At 38.3% G+C, this 23,849-nt stretch overlaps 2 protein-coding genes across 3 annotated transcripts in view; one reads left to right on the forward strand and one right to left on the reverse strand.

The window, feature by feature from the left end:
• Positions 1-1,713: 1,713 nt before the first annotated feature.
• Positions 1,714-8,929, reverse strand: nell3 (NELL (neural EGFL like) family member 3). Its single transcript, XM_088642766.1, has 5 exons — positions 8,695-8,929; positions 7,500-8,150; positions 5,196-5,734; positions 4,568-4,634; positions 1,714-4,271 (listed from the first exon to the last, which is right to left on the reverse strand). Exons 2-5 carry the CDS (start codon positions 8,125-8,127, stop codon positions 2,752-2,754), a joined length of 2,754 nt encoding a protein of 917 aa, XP_088498892.1. The 5' UTR covers positions 8,128-8,150; positions 8,695-8,929; the 3' UTR covers positions 1,714-2,751.
• An 8,028-nt stretch (positions 8,930-16,957) lies between these two features.
• apbb1ip (amyloid beta precursor protein binding family B member 1 interacting protein) overlaps positions 16,958-23,849 on the forward strand; it is a 44,774-nt gene continuing 37,882 nt past the window's right edge. For both annotated transcript variants that reach the window (XM_088642767.1, XM_088642768.1), the window contains exon 1: positions 16,958-17,468. The gene's annotated coding sequence lies outside the window, so the exon portion shown is untranslated. The remainder of the gene's footprint in view (positions 17,469-23,849) is intronic.

Consider the following 23,849-nt stretch of genomic DNA (forward strand, 5'->3'; position numbering starts at 1 on the left):
AAAGATGTGTACAAACACATAGATTAGAAGGGCATAAGACATGACTTTGAATGTTTCTTTGAGTATAGTTAAATTGATCATTGATCACTGTGTATCATCTAGACACTCCCCAGATCAGGCTGTCTCTCCAAACTGGGCAGTCTGGTAAGGAGGAAAATACAAACAATCTACAATATGGCAACCAAGGATTGAAGAAGCACAACAACCCCCCATTGACTTAGACACAGAGAAAGGAACGCCAGTTTTAAAACCTAGCAGGAATTGTTCTTTCTTCCAAGCCTGCATGAAAATGTTAACTTGCAATAAGCACAGTAAAATTCTAGAACTTTGAGGAAATAAGATAATGATTATTTCTAGTTCAGGTGGGTAGCTGCATCTGTATGTGTAGGCTGCAAGGGAACAAGTAATAGGTTTATTCCATGCTGTAAAGAGAAGAAAGAAAACAACGTTTCGGCTGTGGAGCCTTCTTCAGGTGTGAGCATTGATTATTTCTGATGGTTTTTTTTCTGTAAAGGTAGAATAATCACATTATTCATAAAATTGGGCAATCTTAATTACATACAGTACCATTACCCTAATAAACCATTGTGTAAAAGGCAAAATACACCAGATTCTATTCACATTCGATGGAACCATGTTTATTAGGGCTCCATTCTTTCCACACTGAAAATACAGGTTCCTGAAGTACAAGCCATTTAAGGAGCACAAAGTTGTGCTGGGTTCTAACAGAAAAACACCTCATCCTTCTTAAAGTGTTTGAAACAGGTAACATGTTTTATCATTTTTGTTCTTTTACTCCATGTACCCAAAAATCAATTGTATAAATGTTTCAGCATGATATGAACCTTCATCAGGATATAAAAATGCATATATAGATTTATATAGTATTATGATACAGTAGGGTGAGACTAATTTAGGGTGAGACTCATTTGTGGAAAAGATTATTAAAAACAGAAATGTTTTAAAGCACCTATTTATTTTTTTAACTTAAGATTTTTGTGAGTTGTTAATTATATTATATCATTGTGTACTATCATGACTTTATTATCATGTATTATTATGTATTATCATGTCTGTGACTTTCACAGACCTGTAATTTAATTTGGATGTTTTTACATGTTTAAAGTACGCGATTAAATATATTATCTCCTCTTGGACTAAAATAAAAATCAATCAATACCATAAAATACCTTTAACAACTACTGTAGAGGTTCATCAAAATTCATTCTGTTATGGTTTAACTACATTCTGCTTCAAACAAGTGACTGGATTTTCTTCATGCCCAGACATTTAAAAATAATTATATAACAATTATAGAATTGGAATGATTATTCTCAAATAATCTGGTTGGGAGGGGTCCCCAATTTCAAGACATTATTCTCAATAAGGACCCCAATATAAACAAAACATGTTGTACATTTTTATGAATAATGATACCATTTATAATGAAAAATGAAGTTGCACATCCCCTGTACATCCTGTCAAAGAAGGGCTTCTTTATGAGATGATGTTGGTTTTCCACACTTTTAAAAACTGGGAGTGAAACACGGATAGTTCCTGAGGATCCCCAGGGATTCCTTGATCCCCGGGTGGAAAAACGTTGTAATATTACTGGACATTTCTGGATTACTTTACTTATTGATCAAAAAGTTTTCATTTTTTTCTGTTGTGCTAATCTTCTGCTCAGTGTACATACAACAAGCTCTCTCTTCAGTGGCTGTGAACTCATCTGTCATCCCAGGGAAGAGACAAGTCATTCCATTTATTGGTGTAAGTGACTGTATAATATACAGCACATTGTAAATGCGATATCAACACACAGTAAATACACAAAAACACAACTGATTATAAGCTGATGTTTTTTTTTTCTTCTGAGTACATTACAATGCCTACTTACAGTAAATGTGCATTTTGCCTTATAAATCTATTGCCAATAGAGCAGCAGCAAAACAAATGTCAGAATAAGCCCTGCAATGTGGAAGATAAAAATCAGCATTTAACTTCACTTTCCCTTAGGGAGAATTGGTCATTTTCCAACCAGCTCAAGTACTTGAAAGAATCAGTACTTCAGTAAAATCTTCAACTTAAAGGTAGCAAATGTTGTTTTTGTTGCAATACTATACATTCCTCTAGAGCAGTGGTGCCCAAGCCTGGTCCTGGTGACCCACACACCTGCTGCTTTTCATTCCCTCCCACCGTCTTTAGATCATTGAAGCCTTACTTGATCTAAGAAGGTGCTAAAAATGAATGTTTGCATTTTGTTTCAAGTCACAAGTTTGGGATTTTATTTCACTTGCAAATTTCAACTTCAAATTCCAACCTGTCCAAGAGCTGGGAACAAGCAGTTCAAATGAAACTTTTTATTCAGGCAATGAAGGATATGATTGTGTCACTGAGGGCTCGGCTGGAACAGAAACCTGACAGCTGTGTTGGTCACCGGGACCAGGAGTGGGAACCACTGCCCAAGAGGAACATTTCACCCGTAGAAATAAGGCACAAAAATGGAAATGCAAAATACAGACAACACCTCAGTCCATAAAATATGCAAGCATATATTTTTCAGCACCATACGTTGTGTAATTACAGTTTTTGTTACCTGTAGAAGACCCAAGCCTCAGGCTTTTCCTTTAATGGTTTTGGTGGAAACACGTCTACGAAACGAGTGCCTCATCCACTTGCGTTTCAAGAAGCCGTTTAATTTCAAGGCAAAACTTCATTTCGTCGAGGGAGTGTGCAAGAGCTTCCCCAACTTCATGACGACACCCACAGAAGAGACAGATCGGTGCCCCGTTCATGAGTTATCTGGTTGATCCTGCCCCGGGTGCAGTCCAGGGTGATGTAAATCATCGTGCCATTCCGAACGCCGAAGGACGCGCGGAGACTGACGCTCGACCACTCGCTCCCCTCGGGCATCTGCCCCCCGATCTGCTGCGCGAGAGGCCGGGGCTGCACCTGGTCGCTCAGCTGGCGATGGAGCGTGAGCTTGACGACATTGCAGGAGTGGATCATCTTTAAGTGGAAGGTCAGGCTGGCCACCCCACTCGCCCCGAAAACGAAATATTTCCGGGCGAACTGCCCAGAAGCGATGAGCTGAACCTGTTCCTCGTTGGGCGTGACCTGCTGGAAGCACAGCACTTTGTTCCTAACCGCACCTGTCGGCAATCCGGCTCTGCAGACAGTCGCGGAAAGGGCCGTGGAGACTGCAGATGGAATCCATATGAGGCTCAGCGTGCTGATGCCAGAGTTGTCGCCAAAGTATCTGATATTACAATGCGCGGGGGAAAGGATTTCAAAGCTGAGCGTGTCCCTGCTGCTGACCTTCACTGCTCCCGACAAGGAGATCGACGTGTCTCTGTAGTTCACTCCAGGTTTGAACACTTGCATTAGCTCGCTGTTGGTCCCATTCCTGTTCAGATAAGAAACCAAGGAGAAACCTTCCCGGACACAGCTGTGACCCATGGAGTACAGCGCCTGTTGGAAAACAAACTTCACCACCCCGCTCTCGGTGAACCGCACCGCCCTGCTGTCGTGTGACAGGCTGATCATGTAGGTGTCCGAAACTGAAATCACTCTGAAGGCGGGCCGGTAGTTGGTCTGATACTGCACTGACATCGCCATCTGTGCTATCATTGCAACCGCGCCTGTGTCATGAGACAGCCAAAGCATACTGAAGGGTGTGTTGAGATCGTACACATGCAGGTCCTTGCTCTGATTGCAGTACTGGTTGGGGCTTTTCAGAAACAGCGACAGCGTGTAGTTGGGCTCCACTTCAGCTGTGCTGCTGACGCTGACGCTCTGAAAGGGCTTGCCGTCGGGTTGCTCAATCCGGACGCCACTGAGGTCGAACCCTTCCTCGCTGTTATTCAGCCTCATGGAGAGCTGGAGGAAGTTCCTGCAGCTGTGCTTGAGCGCGAAGTTGTGATCCGCCCATATGAGCCCGTGCTGTTGAAATATCAGTCTGCCGTCTTCACTGGAAACGAAGTCAGTCTGCTCTTGGCCCTCAATGTCCAGGTACAGGCCTGGGAAGATGCGGCTGGGTGTGGACTGGGCCGAAGGCACGGCGACCAGTGCGGACCAGGAGTCGGAAAGCTTGTTCTCGGACAGCGTAGTGCACACCGTGTCGCTCACCGCGGAACAGGGAAAGGCCACTGCTTGTCCTTCACAGTCTGCACATGCCTGACATTCCTGAAGGTCCCTGTTGAAGAAGTGGGCATGTCCGCACACTCCAGCGACAGCTTCTCTGTCAGAGGTGCCGAGGCACCTGAATCCACCTGCGTAATGAATGTAGGGCTCAATAAGACTGAAAAGACAGCATTGGTTCAGTCTTTTCAAATTTTTCTTTTCCCAACAAACTAATTAATACAGTCCTAGAATTCTGTTTTTTTTTAAATAATATGTACTACTAGATATATAGAAATATGTACTTTACCCCAGCTGTAAGGGTCCTCCAAATAAATGTGTCATAATGGTTAAAAAATTAATAAAAGTGAAGTATAAATATACATTTAAAGGACTGAAAAGTACAATGAATTAATGTGGTGATAAATGATTTTTCACATACACTTACCTGGAGTGTTAAGACATTTGACTCGCTCTCCACACAAGTTTGGCAATTCAAGGCATTCGTCTCTGTCCTAAACAAAATGAGAAATATACTTTCATCAAACTAGGAATTAAGTTGATTTTTTCCCTAAGAACCTTATCCAGTGTTGCTTTTCTATTTTATTCAGCTTAACAATTAAAGGATTTTCTCTAAAAAGGTTTTCAAGTAATTTTCACTTCCTTATTACAAACCCTTTGAGAACATCCCTCATAAAGGTGCTGGTTTTGCTGTTTTGCCTGTCTCTTCTTTATCTCAGTCAGATAAATAGTAACCTCTATGTTAGAGAATCTTGATCCAGTTTGTGAACATCTTTTAATACAAAGAACTGTAAAGCAATTTGTAAACACAAAAATGATGTGCTCATTCAGCAATCCTGTGCAGAAATAACTTATATAGTAAAAAGCAGGTGAATGTTTTTTTTTTTACCAGCACAATATACAGTATAAAAAACCCAGAGTCTGTGAATATCTGCTTAGCATTCTTGAAGAATATGTTCAAAAGATTATTGTGTAAAAATAATTTGTAAACAGTAGTCATCTCTTCTTTTGAAATAGTTATTGTACAGAACTTCAGAGCTGATAAAATGGATTACCTGGCAAACCCGGTCAGCATTCAAGGAGCAGTCAGACACTAAGAAGAAGCCAGGTGGGCACATGGTGCATTTCTCACACTCGGGGGGGTTGCTCTGAAAGTTGCAGTACTCTTCTGCTCCGCAAGCACCACACTCTAGCACAGATGTTCCCACGTCGATGACTTTGGCGTCAACTTCGACCTTGTGCACAGCATAGGACTTCTGGAGGTGGTTCCTGACCTGATTTTGAAGTCCCTGGAGATGGCTTTCAAAATAGCTCTGGATGTCTTCCTGCAGGCTCTGGAAAGACATCTGCTTGACCGCCTCGAAGAGCATGCTGTACTGCACCTTCACGAGATCCATCTGCTCGTACATTTTCCTCTGCTGCTCCAGGATTTCCCTTTGCTGGCTGAGAAGTGCGCTCTGCTGATGAGTAAGTCTCTGCTGCAAGTCTGCGAGCACCTTTTGCTGGCTTTTTAAGGCTTCTACAAACTTCTCCTGCCCTTTGGCCAGTTGCAGCTGGAGAATGAGAGCGTCTTCTGAGGGAACCTCATTCTCTCCTGCAACATTGCAAAAAAGGATAAAGTGATCATCGCTCAATGCATCAACCTGTAATACATTCAAACTCAGGCTACAGCTAGTAAGTCTGAAACGCGAGGAGAGTACATTTTCACATCTGAGATTTATCTTCTGTTTTTTCCTGGGGTAGATTCATCCAGTGCCACAGTCTATAATGAAATGTCACGGGTCAGTGAACAGGAATAAAGGTAATAGTTTCCAAGGACATTAATCTTTACATTTTTACTGGATCAAACTAGCATGAAACTGACGTGATTTATAATAGAATTGCTTGGCCAAGAAACATACTATTGTCTGTGTCTGTAGGATCATGAAATCCATTTATTTATTTTTTTTAAACGACCAATGCACTTGCACTTGTTTAGATGTTTGGCCCATTTTTGTTGATTTTAGTGTTAAAACATACAGTATGTTGGTAATAACTGAAAACAAATTAAAACTGTTTAACAGATCTTTCTTACATAATGAGGGAGAAAATGTATTATCCATTTGCACTTTAAATGTGATCTTTACAAGCAGGAAACCAATGAATGATATTGTTTTATGTTTTTCTTTTAAAACCCAGTAATTAAGCAGACTTCAAAACAAAAATATCCCAGATGCCTTTTCTTTCAAGAATTGTCAGTAAATGAAACTGTTTGTGGTGTGCATGTTCTTCATGCATCATGACTGCTAGGCTCCAGGCATGTGTTACCTGTTATTTTTGTCCACTTCAGCTGCAGTACATATTGAACGCCGAATATCCTAGCAGAAAAATGATGACGTCCCTGCTTGCAGAAGTTGTTTCATGTATAGTTCAAAGATGCTGTTTTTGGGCATGTAATCAAAGAAAATACTGTCATGTGCATATGTTAGCAATCTATTTTTTGGACTAGGATAATACTTGAGAAATATTCTTTTATTATTTCATAGCAAGACGTATATAGTCCAGATGAAAATATTGCCATGTGTTTCAATTCAAAATACTAACACGATCAAAATATGAATTCCATTATATTTAATTAGTGTTTATTTACCATAAGCAGAAATGTCTTTTTTGCTCTTTAAGGGCATACAAACGTAGCCTGGCACTCCTTAACAATGAATTCACGCAAGATATTTAAATAATAACAATAATAACGTTTCACGAAAATGTTTCCACTAAATATATATATACTTTACCAATTCTTTTCCAAGCACTTCAAACCGTGCTACCCAGTTTTTATTATTGTAACATTTAGGTAAGGTAACACTCATGACGAATTGTTTTAAGTCATTTAGGTAAGGTAACTTGCTTTAAATTTCTAAGTTTGTGAAAACATCTCCTTCTTACTCCTTTCACGTTTCTCATAACACTGCAGTAAAGCATTAAAGTTTATTGAAGAAATACATTAAAAACTAAACGGATTTCCAAGTACAAATATCGTTCTCATTTTAAATGGAGATATTCTACATCTCCCTGCACTTCTCTGCACTAGAGAAGACCAGTCATTAATCTAAACCATCATATTTACACAGTGGTTCAGGTGGGTAGCTGTGGCAGCATGCTTAGGCTGCAAAGGAGCATGTAATAGGTTTATCCCATGCTGAAAAGAGAAGAAAGAAAACAACGTTTCGGTTGTGGAGCCTTCTTCCACAGCCGAAACGTTGTGTTTTCTTTCTTCTCTTTTCAGCATGGAATAAACCTATTACTTGTTCCTTATGTATACAGTATATGGCTATATCTCCGTGAACTGAAATCCAAATTGAAAAGCGTATCTAATTAACCTGGTTTAATATCGCACGTGAGCTGAACACCCAGGGGAGCTCCTCCAAATTCCGACGGAGGATATCCGAAGTCAGTGAACTCCCCGAGAAACTGGGCAGCCCTGTCCGCGATGTGCACCGGACTGGGCTGGCCGTGGGCATCACCGGGACAACTTTCGCCCACGCACTGGTGCGCTTTAGTAGGTCTGGGCTTCAGCCGCATCCTCACGGGTAGTTTACATTCAATCCCCTTGCACTCCCGGGTGTCGTTGCTGGTTGGCCAAGCCGGGGAGACGCAGTCCGTGCCCGTGCATCCTGAACTGCCGTCCGCGGCGCCGCTCCTCGTCTTCTCGCTGCCTCCACGTGGCGAGTGGGGAATGGTGTTGGGACCCGCAGTCGTCCTTGACGGGAAGAGTGGATGGGCGCCGTGCAGGGCTGGGACGGGCTGTGCCGACCTGCCTTGCGTTGCCGATCCGTACGGCCGAGGTCTTAATCGCCCCGAGCAGTGAGTCCCGGAACAGGGTCTGGCGTTTTCGGTCTCCGCGCCGTAACAGTGAGCCCCCCTGCATATCTCAGCGACATTTTCCACATTCCCAGGTAGTAATACTGTGCACAGCATAAGAAAAAGTTGGGCTTTGGAAATAGTCATATTCTGTTTCCTTTTTTTATTTTCTGAAAAGTAATGCGACAGAAGAGTTAAACATCCCCTTAAAAGTAATATAACAAGTACGTTAATCGTTCACTATTCCTATGGCCATTAAAACAATGACAATCTTATTACAATATCAATTTTGTTTTTAAAGTTAAGCTTGAAAGAACGCCTAATATTATGAAATCCACATGAAATATGAAAATCTAGTTTGACATCCATAAAGTAAACCTTTATCAGACACAGACCATGAATATTTTTTTTCTACACTTAATAGTTTTGTAGAACAAGTACCGATACCAACACTAGCAAATTATATTAAAGTATACATTAGTCAAATACTTTAAAAATGTACGGAATACACCACCGCTTCAATTTCATCTACGAAACTACAGTACCAGACTACCCTGTCTTTCAATAGCTGCTTCATATCATACAACATTGCGTTACAGTCATACCCAATTCCAAACATCTTGATTCCAGTTCTGATCCACATTCCGTATCTATTAATGATCTTAGGACGAGGGGGGAATGGTGTGATATTTAAAGAGAGTAAAGGAAAATTACCTGGAATTCCTTAATTGCTGCCCTGCCTGTGGTCGGCAAATATTTACAAAATTAGACGACTGGGTTACTTTTCCCCAGTTACCGTTTCTGACCTCCACGGAAGAGATTTGAAGAGCTCCACAGTATGTGGAATTCCTTAGACTTAATTAGCATCAGGTTTCCCCCTGCCTCTTATTAACTCTTTGCTGGCTACTGTTACTCCTTACAGTCGTTTCAGAATTGTGTACTGAAAATAAATTGATCTGTTACGAATGCATTATTATCTTATTGTCACCGGTTTCCTTCTTAATCAAATATTTTTTTAAAAGAAAGAAGTTTTATCATAAGTGTTCTTAAATGAAGACATAAATAGTTCTATTATAGCTCCTACTCCCAGTAGATGAGACATGAATTCACACAAATTTATCACAGACGTTTTGTTTACGATGGATCTAAATGAATTAATGTCTCATCTACTGGGAGTATAGGTAGCCACAGCTTAAATAATTAGATGTGGGGCTCTAGTAGTTTCTGAAAAGAAAAGTAAATATAAACTACAAATTTCTTTCAGCTTTATTGTGTGGACAAGAAAAATAGATGCATTTGTCAAAGCCTGGTAAGTGATTTCATGAGGACAGAATTATGTTGCAAAACTCAAAAATAAACTCCTACTACTAATGTGGACATGTTTGGTGAAAACTGGAGCAAAGAAAAATAATCAGAGTTTACAGTTTATTTGTGTTTTCAGAACTAATTTGTTGGATGATTTTGGAAATATCAACAGATTAAGGCAAAACCAAAAATCTGTTTCCTTTCCTGCACTGCTGAATTGATTGGATTCTTTACATCAGCTGACAGCTAGGCTACAGAAGTTATTGTTAAGAACAGTGAGACTGTTGATACAGCTGCTGCCTTTGTAACTGTGCCTGACAACCAGGCCGTAGTAATGTATGTCTTTCTTACTGCAAACGTAGGGAATCGTAAAGCATCTTTAAGAGCATCAAAAATAAAATTACACATTCCTGATATCTGCGTTCTGTAAGGAAAGTGAATAAATGCTGTTGTTTTTTTTTCATCTGAACATCAAAAACAAAATGACAATTTGGACACACAGAAAAGTAAAATTCAAAACCTTGGTGGTGTTCGAGCAGAATTCTCACTTCAGCTTTCCAAGACACTGAACAGCTCTACTAAAAACATGCCTGAAGGTTACTTGCACTAAGTCGGAAACAAATGAAAAGCTAGATTCTATTAAGGCAATAATAATATTATTTTTATTGAAATCTTAACATTTCTCCTAACACGCTCTGTTTCTTCATCTCCAGTCTGGTAAAAAAAATACGATAAGTCCAGATCTGTCTTTAATTCAAGTATCAGCATAGCTGTAACATGAATTGAAGTCTAAATTTAACAGAAATCCTAACCCTAACGTTAGCTCCCCTTCATACCTACTGCACCAAAAATACTATTAAGTTTTAACAAGTTAGTTAAATCTGAAAAGACTTTTAAACAGATATTGTTTTATATTTAGGTGGATTTGGAGATATGTGTTTGGGATTGTATGTTACATTTTCTGCATTGAGTTTAATAATAATTAATAATAATTGCTTACACTTATATAGTGATTTTCTGGAAACTCTGTAATACACTAAGCCTTACATAGCTGACATTCTGCTGTGTCAGCACAGGTTTAAAAAGGGATAGAAAAACTAGCATCAGTTTCGATATTTGTTCTTTTTTGTTTAGGCATTTGTAAAGTAAAGCAGTGGTGAGGGAAGTCGGGGCTCTAACAAGATGAGGTTCAAATTTGTGGTGGGGCGCACGGCAACTGCCTCAGGAGAATACTAGTTGCATCAATGGGTAAAGATATAAGTGGCTCTGGGTTAAGTGTCCGCCTAATAAATTCATAAAATAATAAATTATTAAATAAATAATAATTTAAATAATCAATTAATCAAAACAGCTAGTGTGGTAAACTGTGGTAGTAAAATCAATAACTGTTCCTCAGAGATAATCAGATAACATTGTACATAGTTAAAGGTTTCCCCATCATTTGTTTCCACCCACTGTTCCCTTGAAATGTGATATCCCGGACTGCTTTATGGTGTTCAGTTATCCCACAGTGCACTGGATCTGAAGAAACATCTTTTTCTTTGAAAAATCCTTTAAAGGTATTTATGTGTGAAAAAAAAATTCAAATAGCTATTTTTTAATACATAGACTTCAATGGAAAAATCTTATTCTCCGTTGCTGCGGGGTTGAGTGATCTTGACATTTTGCAGATAACATTTCAAGTGAGAAAACATGTTTGACATTCAGAAATCATAAAATAACATTTTGCGATCTGATGCCAGTGGATATAAATCTAATAAATAACTGAGAGCTATGGTGTGACAATACATAGTGTTTCCATTATTTTCATTTTATAAGGAAAAACATTACATTTATCTATATTTTTGAGGCGATACAGAACATCAGATTATGAGCAAAAATACATATAAACAAACATATATAGAAAATACATATTTCCTTTGCCATCATGGTCAATCCTCTGAAGGCGATTTTTAATTTGCACTCTGATATCTCGTCTCTGTCAAATGAGGCGTTCTATTCAGAAATTAATCACTGGCAATCTGCAAATCTGGCAAATCTGGTGCTATTTTAAAACCACACTTTTGTTCAGACACAAGGTATCCAAGAATTTTGGACAGTTTGCATTTTCAGTTATGCTGAACATACGATTTCCTTTCTATTCCTATAACCACAATGTGCTGATTGTGTTTATCTTTCATACCAATTTTATAGAATAATTGAAGTGAAGCGCAACTGAAAGAGGAACAATTGCAAAATCATCAACTGCTTCTCCTCCGGTAAAAACCTCCTGTAAGAAGCAGGACAGATCTCCTAATATTTATCATGATGAAGAGGAATATACACCAGAACAGAAAATAAAGTGCATTGGATGAAAGTCACAAACTTTTCATCCATCTGCAAACTATACAAACACTAACAGATATCAGGTATCTTACTGTATATTGTATAAGATTTAAAAAATCAAAGACTGCACACAGTATACAAACAATACGCAAGGAGAAATTGTATAGACAATAAAATGCAGAAGAAGAATCTATTTATTGCTTTATATGTCAATCATTAAGTTAAAAAAACATTTTTAACAGTAAAAATAGATATGAAAAATCCCTATGGAGTTCCTCTCGGATATAACAAATACATTAAATCATAAATTCATTGCCATAGATTACTACATTTTGTAACAGCACCGGTTTAGAAACTTTGTGTTAAATTTAGGGTTCAATTAAAAATTCCCCATCTCACTCAGCTTTGACCATGAATAATAACGATGTGCAAAATCTGCCTCCAAGTCAGAACGCTTTTACAAATTACAAGCCAGCACGCCTCAGTGTGCAGCACGAAAAACAACAACAGGAAGTGCTAAGCATGCAGAGACCAACTCCCAGAAGCCTTGCATACCACCCTTTCAGAGAACTTTAGACTTCAAATGAATCTGCTGAAAACAGTTTTGAAAACAAAATTCCACAATTAAAAACACATTGTGTTTTGCTGTATTTTTAATCCAAATGTTCTGAATGGGTGGCCTTTTCGTGCTTGAAGAGAAACTGTATTCCAATTTTTTTATCTATTTCACCAGGAATAACACCACCCAAGAATTAAGAGTACTAAAAGGATTATGGAGGGTTTAGTGAAAAGGATGAGGAGGCCGGGACCCCCCTGCAGAGAGGGGAGTGACCAGGAGTGACCAAGGGGCAGCTGCAGGGGTGGAGATGGGGTGGAGGTGGGATGGAGAAAGACGGAGGGAGAGAAGGGGATCATGTACAGTATTTATAGTGTTTAGGAGAGGGAGTGACATCAGGAGTGATTGCTAACTACTGACAGCCAAGTCTGATTGAACCTGGGTGTTGTCCTCCCTCCCGAACTTTCTCTACAAACTCCATTATGTGAGATGGAAACGTCTGTTTTACGAAAGACCTTAGAGGTTTCCAGTATAATGAGATGGGTCCTATTGCTTGCTTTACACATTGAAAAGCACATACTGTACATTAAGAGAGAAAACTAACTGAATTGTTATTGACACTATCTGGTAATAATAAAGAGACAGAACAACAGAATTGCAGGCTTTTTATTCTTGATTTTTTTTTTCATTTTTGTATTGAAGTTTGTAAAAAAAATGACAGTGGATTTTAATTTTTATAATGTGACTTCTAGTCTAGCTTAAAAAAAACTTGTTTCTGTGATGTTCTTTGCACTTTTGTTACTATAACGAGTTGTGGATTTAAATGTTTTGGCCACTTCAACTTAGGATGGATCAGCAAGAAAGGGTTTCTTAATGTTTCAGCATCAAAATGAATAGTTTTCATTAGTGAGACACATTTTCTGTTGTTATTTTCTAAATGAGCAAGCACTTCCTGATGATCAACTTATCATTTGTTTTGGTGCGCCTGATTCTGCATACCGTCTTAACTGAGATGGAAGACCTAAGGGTGCACTTACTTTTTACACTGGCTGATTTTTAATGACAAAGGAGAATTTGCATGTTATTTGTCAGATGAGGTTAGCTTGATCTACTACTGGGACTTGGTGAGGAGTAGATGAAGATCAAATATCTCTAAATGTGTTAAAATGTAAAATCCTAGATGGTGTATTTACAGTACTTCTTCACTACACTGTAAGTTACAGTAAATATCAGCAAAAAATGAAATGTATTGTTTGTATAACTATTCAGACCTGCATACTTAATATTTGGTGGAAGCATCTTTGGTAGCAGTTACAGCCACACGTCTTTTTCAGCAAGTCTCTAAAAACCCTCTAAACTCTCTTAGATCTCTAAAAAGTCTTTCCACAACTTCCCTACAGGGTTCAATTCAGGACTTTGATTGGGCCACTCAAGAATAGTCACTTCCTTATTCTCAAGTCAATCCAATGCAGCTCTGGCCTTGTGGGTTGGATCATCATCCAGCTGAAAGGTGAGTTTTTGTTCCAGTTTTAGGTCTGAAACAGGTTTTCCTCTAAGATTTGCCAGTATTTTACTCCATCCTGTTCTCAGTCCTCATTGAAGAGAAAAGGAACTACAGCATAATGCCACCGCCATCTTGACAGTGGGGATGGTGCTGACTGAGTGATGCTCTATGTTGGGTTTGTGCCAACTGTTCTGTTTTGGCAGCAATTGCAGATGCAAGTTTTTTTTGCGTAAGTATCTACCTGCTTTGCACACTGGCTGGTTTCTGCCAAATCTTCTTTACAGATTTGTTCTCTCGGACGGCTCGTATGTTGTTTACGGTCAGCAGTTTTCAAGTCTTTCCACAGATTCTCAATGGGAACAACTTTGTTCGGAGCCCTCAAGGAGATTCACTTTCTCATTCTGAAGCCACTCCAGTGTAGCTTTGGCCCTGTGCTATAGACTGTCCTGTTCAAAGGTCAAGTTTCACCTCGGTTTGAAGTCTTTGGCGGTTTGAAACAGGTCTTCTTCGAGTTCTTGCCAGTACGCTGCTCCATCCATGTTTCCTTCAATCCTGCCAAACTTCCCAGTCCCTGCTGAAAAGTATCCACTCACTATGACGCTGCCACCACTATGCTTGATGGTGTTGACCGGGAGATGTGCTGTTGTTTGGGTCTTTTCCAAACTCAGCACTTGTCTTGCAGACCCAAATGTTCCAATTTGGTGTCACCTGACCCCAGCACCTTTTACCTCATTTTAGCAGGATCTCACTCAGCTGCTTTGTTTCACACTCCATCTCCATCTGAGCTTACGGATGGCTTATTTATAGTAATAACTTCCTCCTTGCCAAAATACAGGCTGGTTTTCAAACTGCTCTTGACATTTTTTACTGATGCACATTTCCTCCACTCTTTGGAGCTCTTTCAAAGGTGTTGATCTCACAGTGGCATCACTCGCCAGCTTCCGCTTGGCCTGGCTGTTCAGTTTGGAGGGACAGACTGATCTAAGCAGTGCCTCTGTGGTGACATGCACGTAAACTGTGTGTCACAGGGCTATTCAAAGACTTCAGTATCTTTTGTATCCTGCTCCGAATTTATGCTTTTATGTGACTTTATTCCTGACTTTGAAAGCTCCTTAATCTTCAAGTTTGAGTCTTTGATTGAAATTCACTGCCCGACCTACGAACCTAACAGAGGTTCTGAAATAAATATTGATTCCGAAATAAATACACCAGGGGAAACATAATCCTAATTAAGTCTTGTAAATCTCACTTAAGCGCTTCAGAATTCATCTTCTTAAAAGAATCTTTGCAAACAGTTTGTCTGAGTTTACCAATTATAAATGGCCTATACAGTAGCTAGAATATTCTAATGGGTCAATGCCCCTTTAAACAAAATTAGAACTGATTTAACTGAGACACTGTTTAATATCAGGACTTGACCCCACTCTTATAGCAGCAGCTCAGGCTCAATGCCACTAAAGTCTGATATTTTTCTGCTTATTTTGAACAGCTACAGTATGTTTAATAACGTTACAGCTGCATCTAAAAGATCAGTCTGTTCAGACATTCAGTGAATGTATTCTTAATACATTAAGAGTTCCTTCTAAGTCAGTGTTGGCTTCAGGAACAAGTTAGCATCCATCTCATTCAAAGCCTTCAAGCCTGAATCTCAGACATTTCTATTTCTAAACCTTATTCCTCAATCTGCACCTCATTTAACACTGCTTCCTGACTACAGAGAGTGTGCCTTGGCGTCTTCATCCAGATAGACTGCTCTAGATAATATAGCCATGGAAGAGGCATCTGAATGGTGACTAAAAGGGGGACATTAAGGAAGAAGTGATTAAATATTCACCCTTCTCTTTGTCGAACACGTAAAGCTTTTCAATGGAATACGGTTGTTTCCCTTCTTTCTACTTTAGGAACTGAAGCACCACAAAAAGATCCTGGGTTTGGTTTTTCTTCTTCTTTCTGGCATCGTTGCTGTTGTAATAAATACATTGCTGCTCTTTTTTCTTGCTATAGATAGTTCTTGAAATGGAGTTCCTTTCAGAACCACTTCTGCGCACGCACGTACACACACACACACATAAAATCAACAGCAAAAATGTAGGTTATGTGCACAACACTTTCCTTTTCTTGCACAACAGCCCTTCCTCTTTTATCTTATTCACTGAAATCCCCTAGCTACATTCATGAGAACGAAGTCTTAATTTTCGCACACTGAAGACGAAACCTTCAAGGCGGGCTTCGGTCATTAGTCTTTCTGACTTCAGAGCCCCTTTGTGAAAGCCAATGGCCAGAACAGGGAAGGCAGTGAGGCATGTTGCCTTGTGTCCTGAAGAACGTTGTGCCTAAAGTGCCACAACCCATCGCTAGGCAACAGAAGAACTCCAGTTTCACAATTCCAGAACTCCGCTTGCTCCTGAGAAAAGAGCCTGGAATGGCAGAATGCCCTTTTTTAAAAACAATATTGGCTTTAAATTGAACTGTGTCTTTCAATTTACAGTATACAGTTTGGGCATTACTGTTGTGACATTAGATTATTCAGCAGCATTTTATACCACAGACAAGTTTACTGGAATAACCATACACAAAGGAGTCTGTTTTAACACATAAAATGATTTCTTGGATTGATATTCCACTACGACCTCTTCTCCTCCTTGCCATGGTCAGTCTTCCACTGTCCTGTAACTCTTAGAAAGTTAAGAAAATCATTTTAAAATAGTAAAGTAAAATCATCAATGTATTATTTTTTAACATTTATGATATTAAAGCTGGTACTTTTCCAGGTTCATCTCCATAAAAGCACAAGTATTAGAGTGCAGGTGTCATGTCCCAATACCAAAGTGATGGGGTTAGGGACAGTCACATAGTCTGTAGAACATGCAACACTACAGGATTTGATTATATTCAAGGCAAACTTGTACTTGCTCCTTGTATGGTAAGTTGTAATATATATACCCATTTGAATAACGGATGAATGGAATCCAACTAAGAGATTTTAAAAGTTACCTCAAAGTGTCGCTCCAGGAATGCGACTTGAATCTCCTCCTGAGTTTTTGGCTTCGTCAGATGGGGGCAGTGGCAGTACACATTGCTCTCTCTGATCAGGCCAGATAAAGGCATCCATTATTCACTGCTACTTGGAGGGCAGAGCGCCGTTAAAAGGCTGGAATGACCACAATGCAATTCAACACGTTCAGCCAAGTCGATAAACAAATGCACTAATTAGTTTAGCACAAATATTGAACGGAACTATTTTTTGCCAATAATCATAATTAATAACTTTTCCACTGACTGTTATCCTATGAAGGAAACTAGTTCTGATCTTAAAAGGCTTTGTTCCTTCGTTCCTCACCTGCTAAGAAACAGAACAGATTGAAGGCTGGCACTGAATGTTCCAGCTACTGCACAGAAAATGAGTACTATTTTGATAAGATCTCTTTCCACCACAAAAACAAAAAGGAACAAAAAACACGATGACAATCTTTGCTTCTCAGTACTTATTGTCAATGTATAATTCAATCTACAAATTCACAAGATCAGCAGAGTATTATATTATCTATAATGTATACATTATGTTAGATATCATTAATGTAGAATGTTAAACATAAGAATTCAATTTTAAATTGTACCAAATTTTTCACTGAATTGCACAAATCCTTTTCAAACTTCCTCAAAAGACAGGAAGTCGAAGTAACTGACAAAAAGAAGCAGAGCCTAGTATATCTCAGTCCTGTGTTACACGGTGTAACTCCATGCCTTCTTTTAGAAATATTACACTGGTCAAGTTTGCCTAAGGGGAGAGAATTAAAGGTAAGACCTTTCATTAAATTTTGTTTCAATCTGACTCACTCTGCATTATACAGTATGGTTTGTAATGCAAATTAGTGTTAAGATTTCCGATCAAAGCACATTGTACAGTTTACTTTTAGAGTAAGCATGACGTAGTTTTTTATTTGATATTTCTCTCCTCTTTACATGTTGTGGGGAAAAAAGATGTTCTTTTAAATTTCTCTAAGAAATCTTTTTTTTTCAGACACAGTAGGTTTTATAGTAGCAAAGAGCTTCATGGCTTCCCTTTTGACCTTGTGTAAAAATTAATTAAAAGTATTTGTACTCTGAATTACACTGTGTAAAATATACCCAGAGGCATTAAAAATACAAGAGAATCTGCTACTAGTTTCAAAGTAGAGAATTTTAAGTGTCTCTTAATATTTAGAATAAAATCTTTACTATTTGAAAAGAAGACTTGAATTGTGTCTGTACAGTATGTTTGTGCTTTGCCTCTGTTCAAATTGTTACATTTAGGCATGACATGTTTATTAAGAGAATATAGCTCATGGTTCTGTTTGTACTGTATTTCAAGGCCAACATTTGAATGGGATATATATATACTATTTACAGGTTTGTACATTTCAAGGTATTTATTTAATAGCAGCAAAGACTAACCAAGACGTGAATCTGAAAGGCATATTGTTATGATCTGATTAAAGATCAGTGGCTAAGGGGGCTGTATATAATTTAACATTTGTTTAAGTTTTTGCCATGAACCATGAACAGCTTGTATAAGATGATGTGTTTGAGTGAATAATTTATTATTTCTCCTGTACGATACACTGTAAAGGACATGCAGCTGCAATGAACAATTTCAGTCAAGTAAGAGCTGTTTTTCAGTTAAGTGTGTGCGCAATAATGATTCATTATTTCAAATAATGAAAGAATAAGAAAAGAGGGGGTTTTGAACTCAGTGTGCATGCAAATTGCTCATGGTAGCTGAGTGTAAACCACTCAGAACCTGTTACAGGGGCAACTGTGTCTTCGAGACAATCTTTTGAAATCCCCGTTCTCTGGAGTCAAAGTCATATTAAGAAATTACAGAGAAAACAACAGCCTGTTATGTGGCATTGTTTACCTCATATTGTGCACTATGCATATTTAAAAAAAGAAAAACCCTGTTGATTTAGCAGTCTACTTACTGCTTCATGTACTCATGTAGCCCATTTCAAGCTACTGCTTTAAAGAAGGTGACAACACATTTGTGTTGTGAAAATAATTTCCCAGGATAAAATATAGAGTTGCCAGTAAGCTGTGTTTCCTCAGTCACAGTTACAGCACTTGATGGTGTCAGAGAGGGATCGGCCCTGCTGCTTAGCCTGTCTTTGTGTTGGATATTGCTTGGAATGGTGTTAACATCTTTTCATGAAGAACATAAGAGACAACAGTGAGAAAACGAATGTGCTGAGAAAGGAATATCTGAAGAAATGCTTTACCCGTCCTCTCATTTCCCTTCAGTCTTTTTTAGTAACTCAACTGCAGTATTGTTGGACTTTTGGCATCCAGCTATTCAGGAGGTCTGGCCGGGTGTTACAAACCCATGATTGGTTTGTGTGGCTGAAGTATTAAAATGAAAATTCTTTATTTACCCTGGGCATCCTAACTCCTGATGAGATTCTGATTGCTGCAGCAAATTTTCTCGGTTCAGTTTGAGGAGACAGACATAGGCAGTCCTTAGTTTCCTCCTTGACCGGTGTACTGGCAAAGTTGAGTAACCTCCAGGTTCATACAGTGCATACAGTATAATGACTAGTCATTGCTGATTCTGTTGAAAGATGTTTATCCCACCTGCCTTGGCTCATCAGCACAAACTGCTTCATCAACACCCGGCACTGCCAGTGATACGTTTCTATGTCGTTCTCTTGAAGTACATTGGTAATCATAACTCTTTGAGCATAAGCGGTCTACTCCTACTGTTTAAGCTGCTTATACGCGTCAATCAAGAAGCCAAGAGCTGTCGGGTTAGCATGTGCTATAATCAGTCAGTTGGATTTGGAATTTTCTTAACCACACAAAATAACTACCAAGAACAATCCTTAAATATGATGCCTAATGCCATCATATCTTAAAAACAAACAAGAACTGTAGAGAATTACCCAATGCTATTCTGGCCTCACTCTGTGAAGATAATCAACAGAAGAAAGATGGTGATACTGAGTGATGTGCACTATTCCTCTTTCGATAAGATATAGGCTGGTTCAAGTCACCATGACTCACATTGCAAAAAATACAAAGAGCAATAGATAAAGGATAAATGTACTGTGTTCAGAATCTGAGGACAATAATATTAATATACATACAGTACTTTATTTACCTAGAGAGATTTTATTTAATCTCTCTTCAACATGGCTGTCACATTATATGGTTTTGTTTTATTCTTTCTAGAAGTAAACTATTCAGGGTACACAAATTTCTGTTTTTAAAGTAGTGCTGTTTTTGCAGCGATAAGGCTATAGATGGGTGGTGCTTTCTCGTGTTATAAGTGTTAGTGAATTGCAGCACAGATAGAACTTGGGCTTAATAATAGAGACTTGTTTTTTTTTCTACTGAGTGTGAGTGGTTGTGATAAAGTTTTCAGCTACGGTCTATAAAAACAAGAAGTTTCACATACTGCTTATAGCACTTTTATTTTTGTTTCTAGTTCTCTAAAGAGGCCAAGCATTTAAAAAAAAGAGGAATTGTCCCTTTTTCCATGACATTTTGTGTGAGATTCTGAAATGATTTAAAAAAAAATCTTGCAACATATTCTTCAGCCCTCCTAATATTTTTAGATTTTTTTTTTTAAATATGAAAGAATAGAAGCTCTTGAAACACCCTGATCTAAAATCAGTTTTAGCATGAAAGAGGCACTGGCTATACCAGGCTGCAATTAATTGAATAAGAGGGACTTTTTTTCAGAGCTTGGATAATAACCCATATTTAAAAAATAAATCACCTACCATAAGAGTGTTTTACCTTTGACACCAATAAGTATCAACATTTTAGAAATGCATCTATTTAACAAAAACATTGTGAATCACCAAGTGTTTTATCTTTGCCTGGAAAGTGTCAGCAAAAGCATTTGCTGTACATATTTGTTGAAATGTAAAAATATATATATATATTATTAAGGATTCTTAAAAAATAGTTAGGCAAATCCGTATTTTCTTCCTTATATTTTTTGGTTTAAGAGTAAAAACCTAAAGTTTCAAACCATTTAGTTTCATTTTTTTACATTTCAAGGATAATTAAGAACAATCCATTATTCTCTTTGATAATACCAGATATCTTTTTAACCTGTTTAAAAGAGGATTTCCTCTTTAAATACCTTAAACTCTGATTGAGAAGCAAAGCAAACTTATTTGGATTCCCACTGTCCTCAGCTGAGTGTAGTTTCCAATGTACTATACTCTCGTTATTAAGTATGTGAGAAGAAATCCTAACTCTCTGTATGAAATGGGGAAGGTGCAAAGTCTTACAGACTGGACTTATCTGCAGCTATACTGATTCTCATTCCCTATTCATCTTCCATACAGGGGGTATACCCAAAATTGACTCTGTCAGAAAGCAGAATGTCTAATGGGTCTGACATACAGTACAGCTGCAAGTCAAACACCCTCATATTAAAACGTAAGGGTGACATTTATTGAGCTGGGGTCTCTTTTAACAATATGAAGACAATTTGGTGTTGTGTTAACACTAATATGCTGCACATTCCTAAATATAGATGGTCCACAGTCCAAAGGTTTAAAAAACCTTTTTAAATGTAAACAATTTCAGACCACAATGCGCACAAAATATGACAGAAATATTTATTGTTCTTTTATTAATTTGGGGTAAACCAATTGAGAACGCTTGATGTTTATTCAAGGAGCTTGATGTAAGTTACGCATCAAGAACATAAAGAGCATTTTGAGAGTTATGGACTGAGTTCCAGACCCATTTTCTGTTCTTTATCATTTAGCTTCTGTTTCCATATCAGTTATCCAGACAGAAATAAAGTCAACTGTGCGAGACATCTGGGATGGCTGGTTTAAAAGAGAGCTTTAATAAACATCTATTCTATTTCACCCTAACATACAGGGTGAAAAGATATCAATTCTCAACTCTACACATTGAGATTTTCAAAGGTTATGTGTCATTACAAACATGAGGTATGGAAAAATAAATGCCCTTGGCAAGAAATTAGTCTGCCTGTCGCACATACTGCAGGTCATCTACATCTCTCAAAATATGAATGAAAATACTACAGTAAAACACACATATGAAGAAACATTTTTTTTTTTCAAAACAGATCTGTGAACAATCTCCTGTAAACAGCTAATGTGGGATTAGTGGCCATTATTTCCGTAATTTACTGTGTGAATAAACAGCGTGAGCAGGGCATCCTCACAAAGAAAATCATCTTGGAGGAAAATCTCGGGTTTCTTGAGTCAAAACCAAAACAGATTCCTTTATTGTGGAGAACTGCTACTTGCGTCGCACACATTTTATAATAAAAAAGTAGTTGTTCAAGCTATTTATTAGAATGTCTGTGTAGGTACTGGGGGATCTTTGTGGTGTCGTGTCACATCTCCTTTTAATCTATGGCACAGGAGTAAGACTTCCCGACAAGAGCCTCTTTGACAGGGGCACTTCATTTGCACTAGTGTGCCATGGAAGACTCACCACATATGATCAGCCCTTTTTCAATTACTTCCTATTTAAGTATTACTTTTTTTCTAGGGACTATGACCAATTATGTGTATTTTCCACTTGGAAGAACACTAGACAAGGACAGTTTCTGTTACTGTAGAGACAGAGGTGGGAACTAAACCAGTGAGCTCAGATGTAAAAGATGCATTTCAATTGAAGCAAACAAAACATTTTCTCATTTAAAAATGGTATTCACAGGCACAAACAAACCTTCAGGGATTAGATCGGAACAAGCATTTTGCCTTTATGAATAACAATTAAGTTCTGTCAAGTCTTTCATCGCAGTTTCAGGGAGCCATTGGATTTCTATTGCAGACAAATCAAAAACATTCATATGTAAATGTGAAGTCACCACTTAGGTAAAATACTCACTCTGTTCATTCACCATGTCAACCACACCTACAGTACTAAGCTTGTAAAATACACAAATCATCCAATCACATTGTTGTGAAACTGTGTTACTTTTATCACCTTGAATGTAAGTTGAAGTTGTGTTCAGAGAAGAGTGCAGTTTCCATAACAGTGGCTTGAACACAAGGGGAGTTGCTGTTACTGCTATTTTCTGAAACCTTGTTGAGAAATTCTTACAATAACAATCTTTCATGGCTGCGCTGAAACCACCATCTGTTTCTAAGACTCAGCTGTGGCCGAGCCCTTTGTTTTCTAAGTATTGTGTCAAATGATTATAGCCTTCGTGGCAGGATGCCAACTCACTGAAAGATTTACTATCTCAGTAGATTTCCTTTGAAAACTGGTTAAGCCAATAAGGCACAAGTCAATGGACCTGCCTAGAAGAAGGCCCTTAAAAATGAAATGAAATGTGTCCTAAGAGAGGGAAATACCAATATATTAAAAGGAAATACCAATGTATTCCATTCCTTGTCTGACACATGAAACAGACAGAATTTGAATGACATCGAATGAAGTGATTATTAAGAACAGAAAAATCGCAACTTCCATGCATCGTTTGTCCTTTTTTTGTCTTTTCTGAGTTAGACATGAGCTTTTTTTTTATTACAACGGTGAACAAAAAGCTATTTCCCATGTAGCTGTCTTATGTCTCATGCCCAGACTAGTCATACACTCATGAGATTCCAAAATAGCTGTGTGGTCATGGACACTAGTCATGGTTTGAAAGAGTCATAGTTATGGAATATACACCATCATTTAACATAAAAGTGGATAAGAGCAATTTGTTGTTGTTTTTTTTTCAAAATATTGTGTACACCTTGTCTATTAATGCACAGAACATGGAATGTATTGTTCACTATACCTGTCTAATCGTATATATTGTTTAGACACACAATGCAATATAGATGATAGATGTAGATGTGCAAAACCGACTATTTAAGAAAGACAAAATTGTTCTTGCTCCTCTACATCTTGTTAGATGATGCATTCTGGTGCATGTTAGCATACCAGCAATAACATGGACATTCATAAAGGAAGAATAAGGGAATGGGTTTTGATTCGACCTCTTAGATCTTGTGAGTGCGGTCCTGGTCACGGAGGGCCAGTGTGCCTGTAGGTTCTCCAGGTCTCTTGAAGTAGCAGCACCTGAAGAGTTGCAAGATTTGATCCTATTACGCCAACAATGAGCTGACTGCACTTGTTAAGAGCTGATTGGAATCAAACCCACAAGACAGACAGGCACTCCAGGACCAGGACCATCTACCAATCGTCTTA

The sequence above is a fragment of the Lepisosteus platostomus genome, chromosome 8 (assembly GCF_059453375.1).
Source record: "Lepisosteus platostomus isolate fLepPlt1 chromosome 8, fLepPlt1.hap1, whole genome shotgun sequence".
NCBI classification, from domain to species: domain Eukaryota; kingdom Metazoa; phylum Chordata; class Actinopteri; order Semionotiformes; family Lepisosteidae; genus Lepisosteus; species Lepisosteus platostomus.

Coding starts and splice junctions, on each gene's coding strand:
- nell3 (XM_088642766.1), bottom strand. CDS start 8,127: ATGACTATTTCCAAAGCCCAACTTTTTCTTATGCTGTGCACAGTATTA. Junction 5,735..7,499: donor CACGTGCGATATTAAACCAG/GTTAATTAGATA, acceptor GCAATGTTGCAG/GAGAGAATGAGGTTCCCTCA. Junction 4,635..5,195: donor ATGCTGACCGGGTTTGCCAG/GTAATCCATTTT, acceptor CATTTTGTTTAG/GACAGAGACGAATGCCTTGA.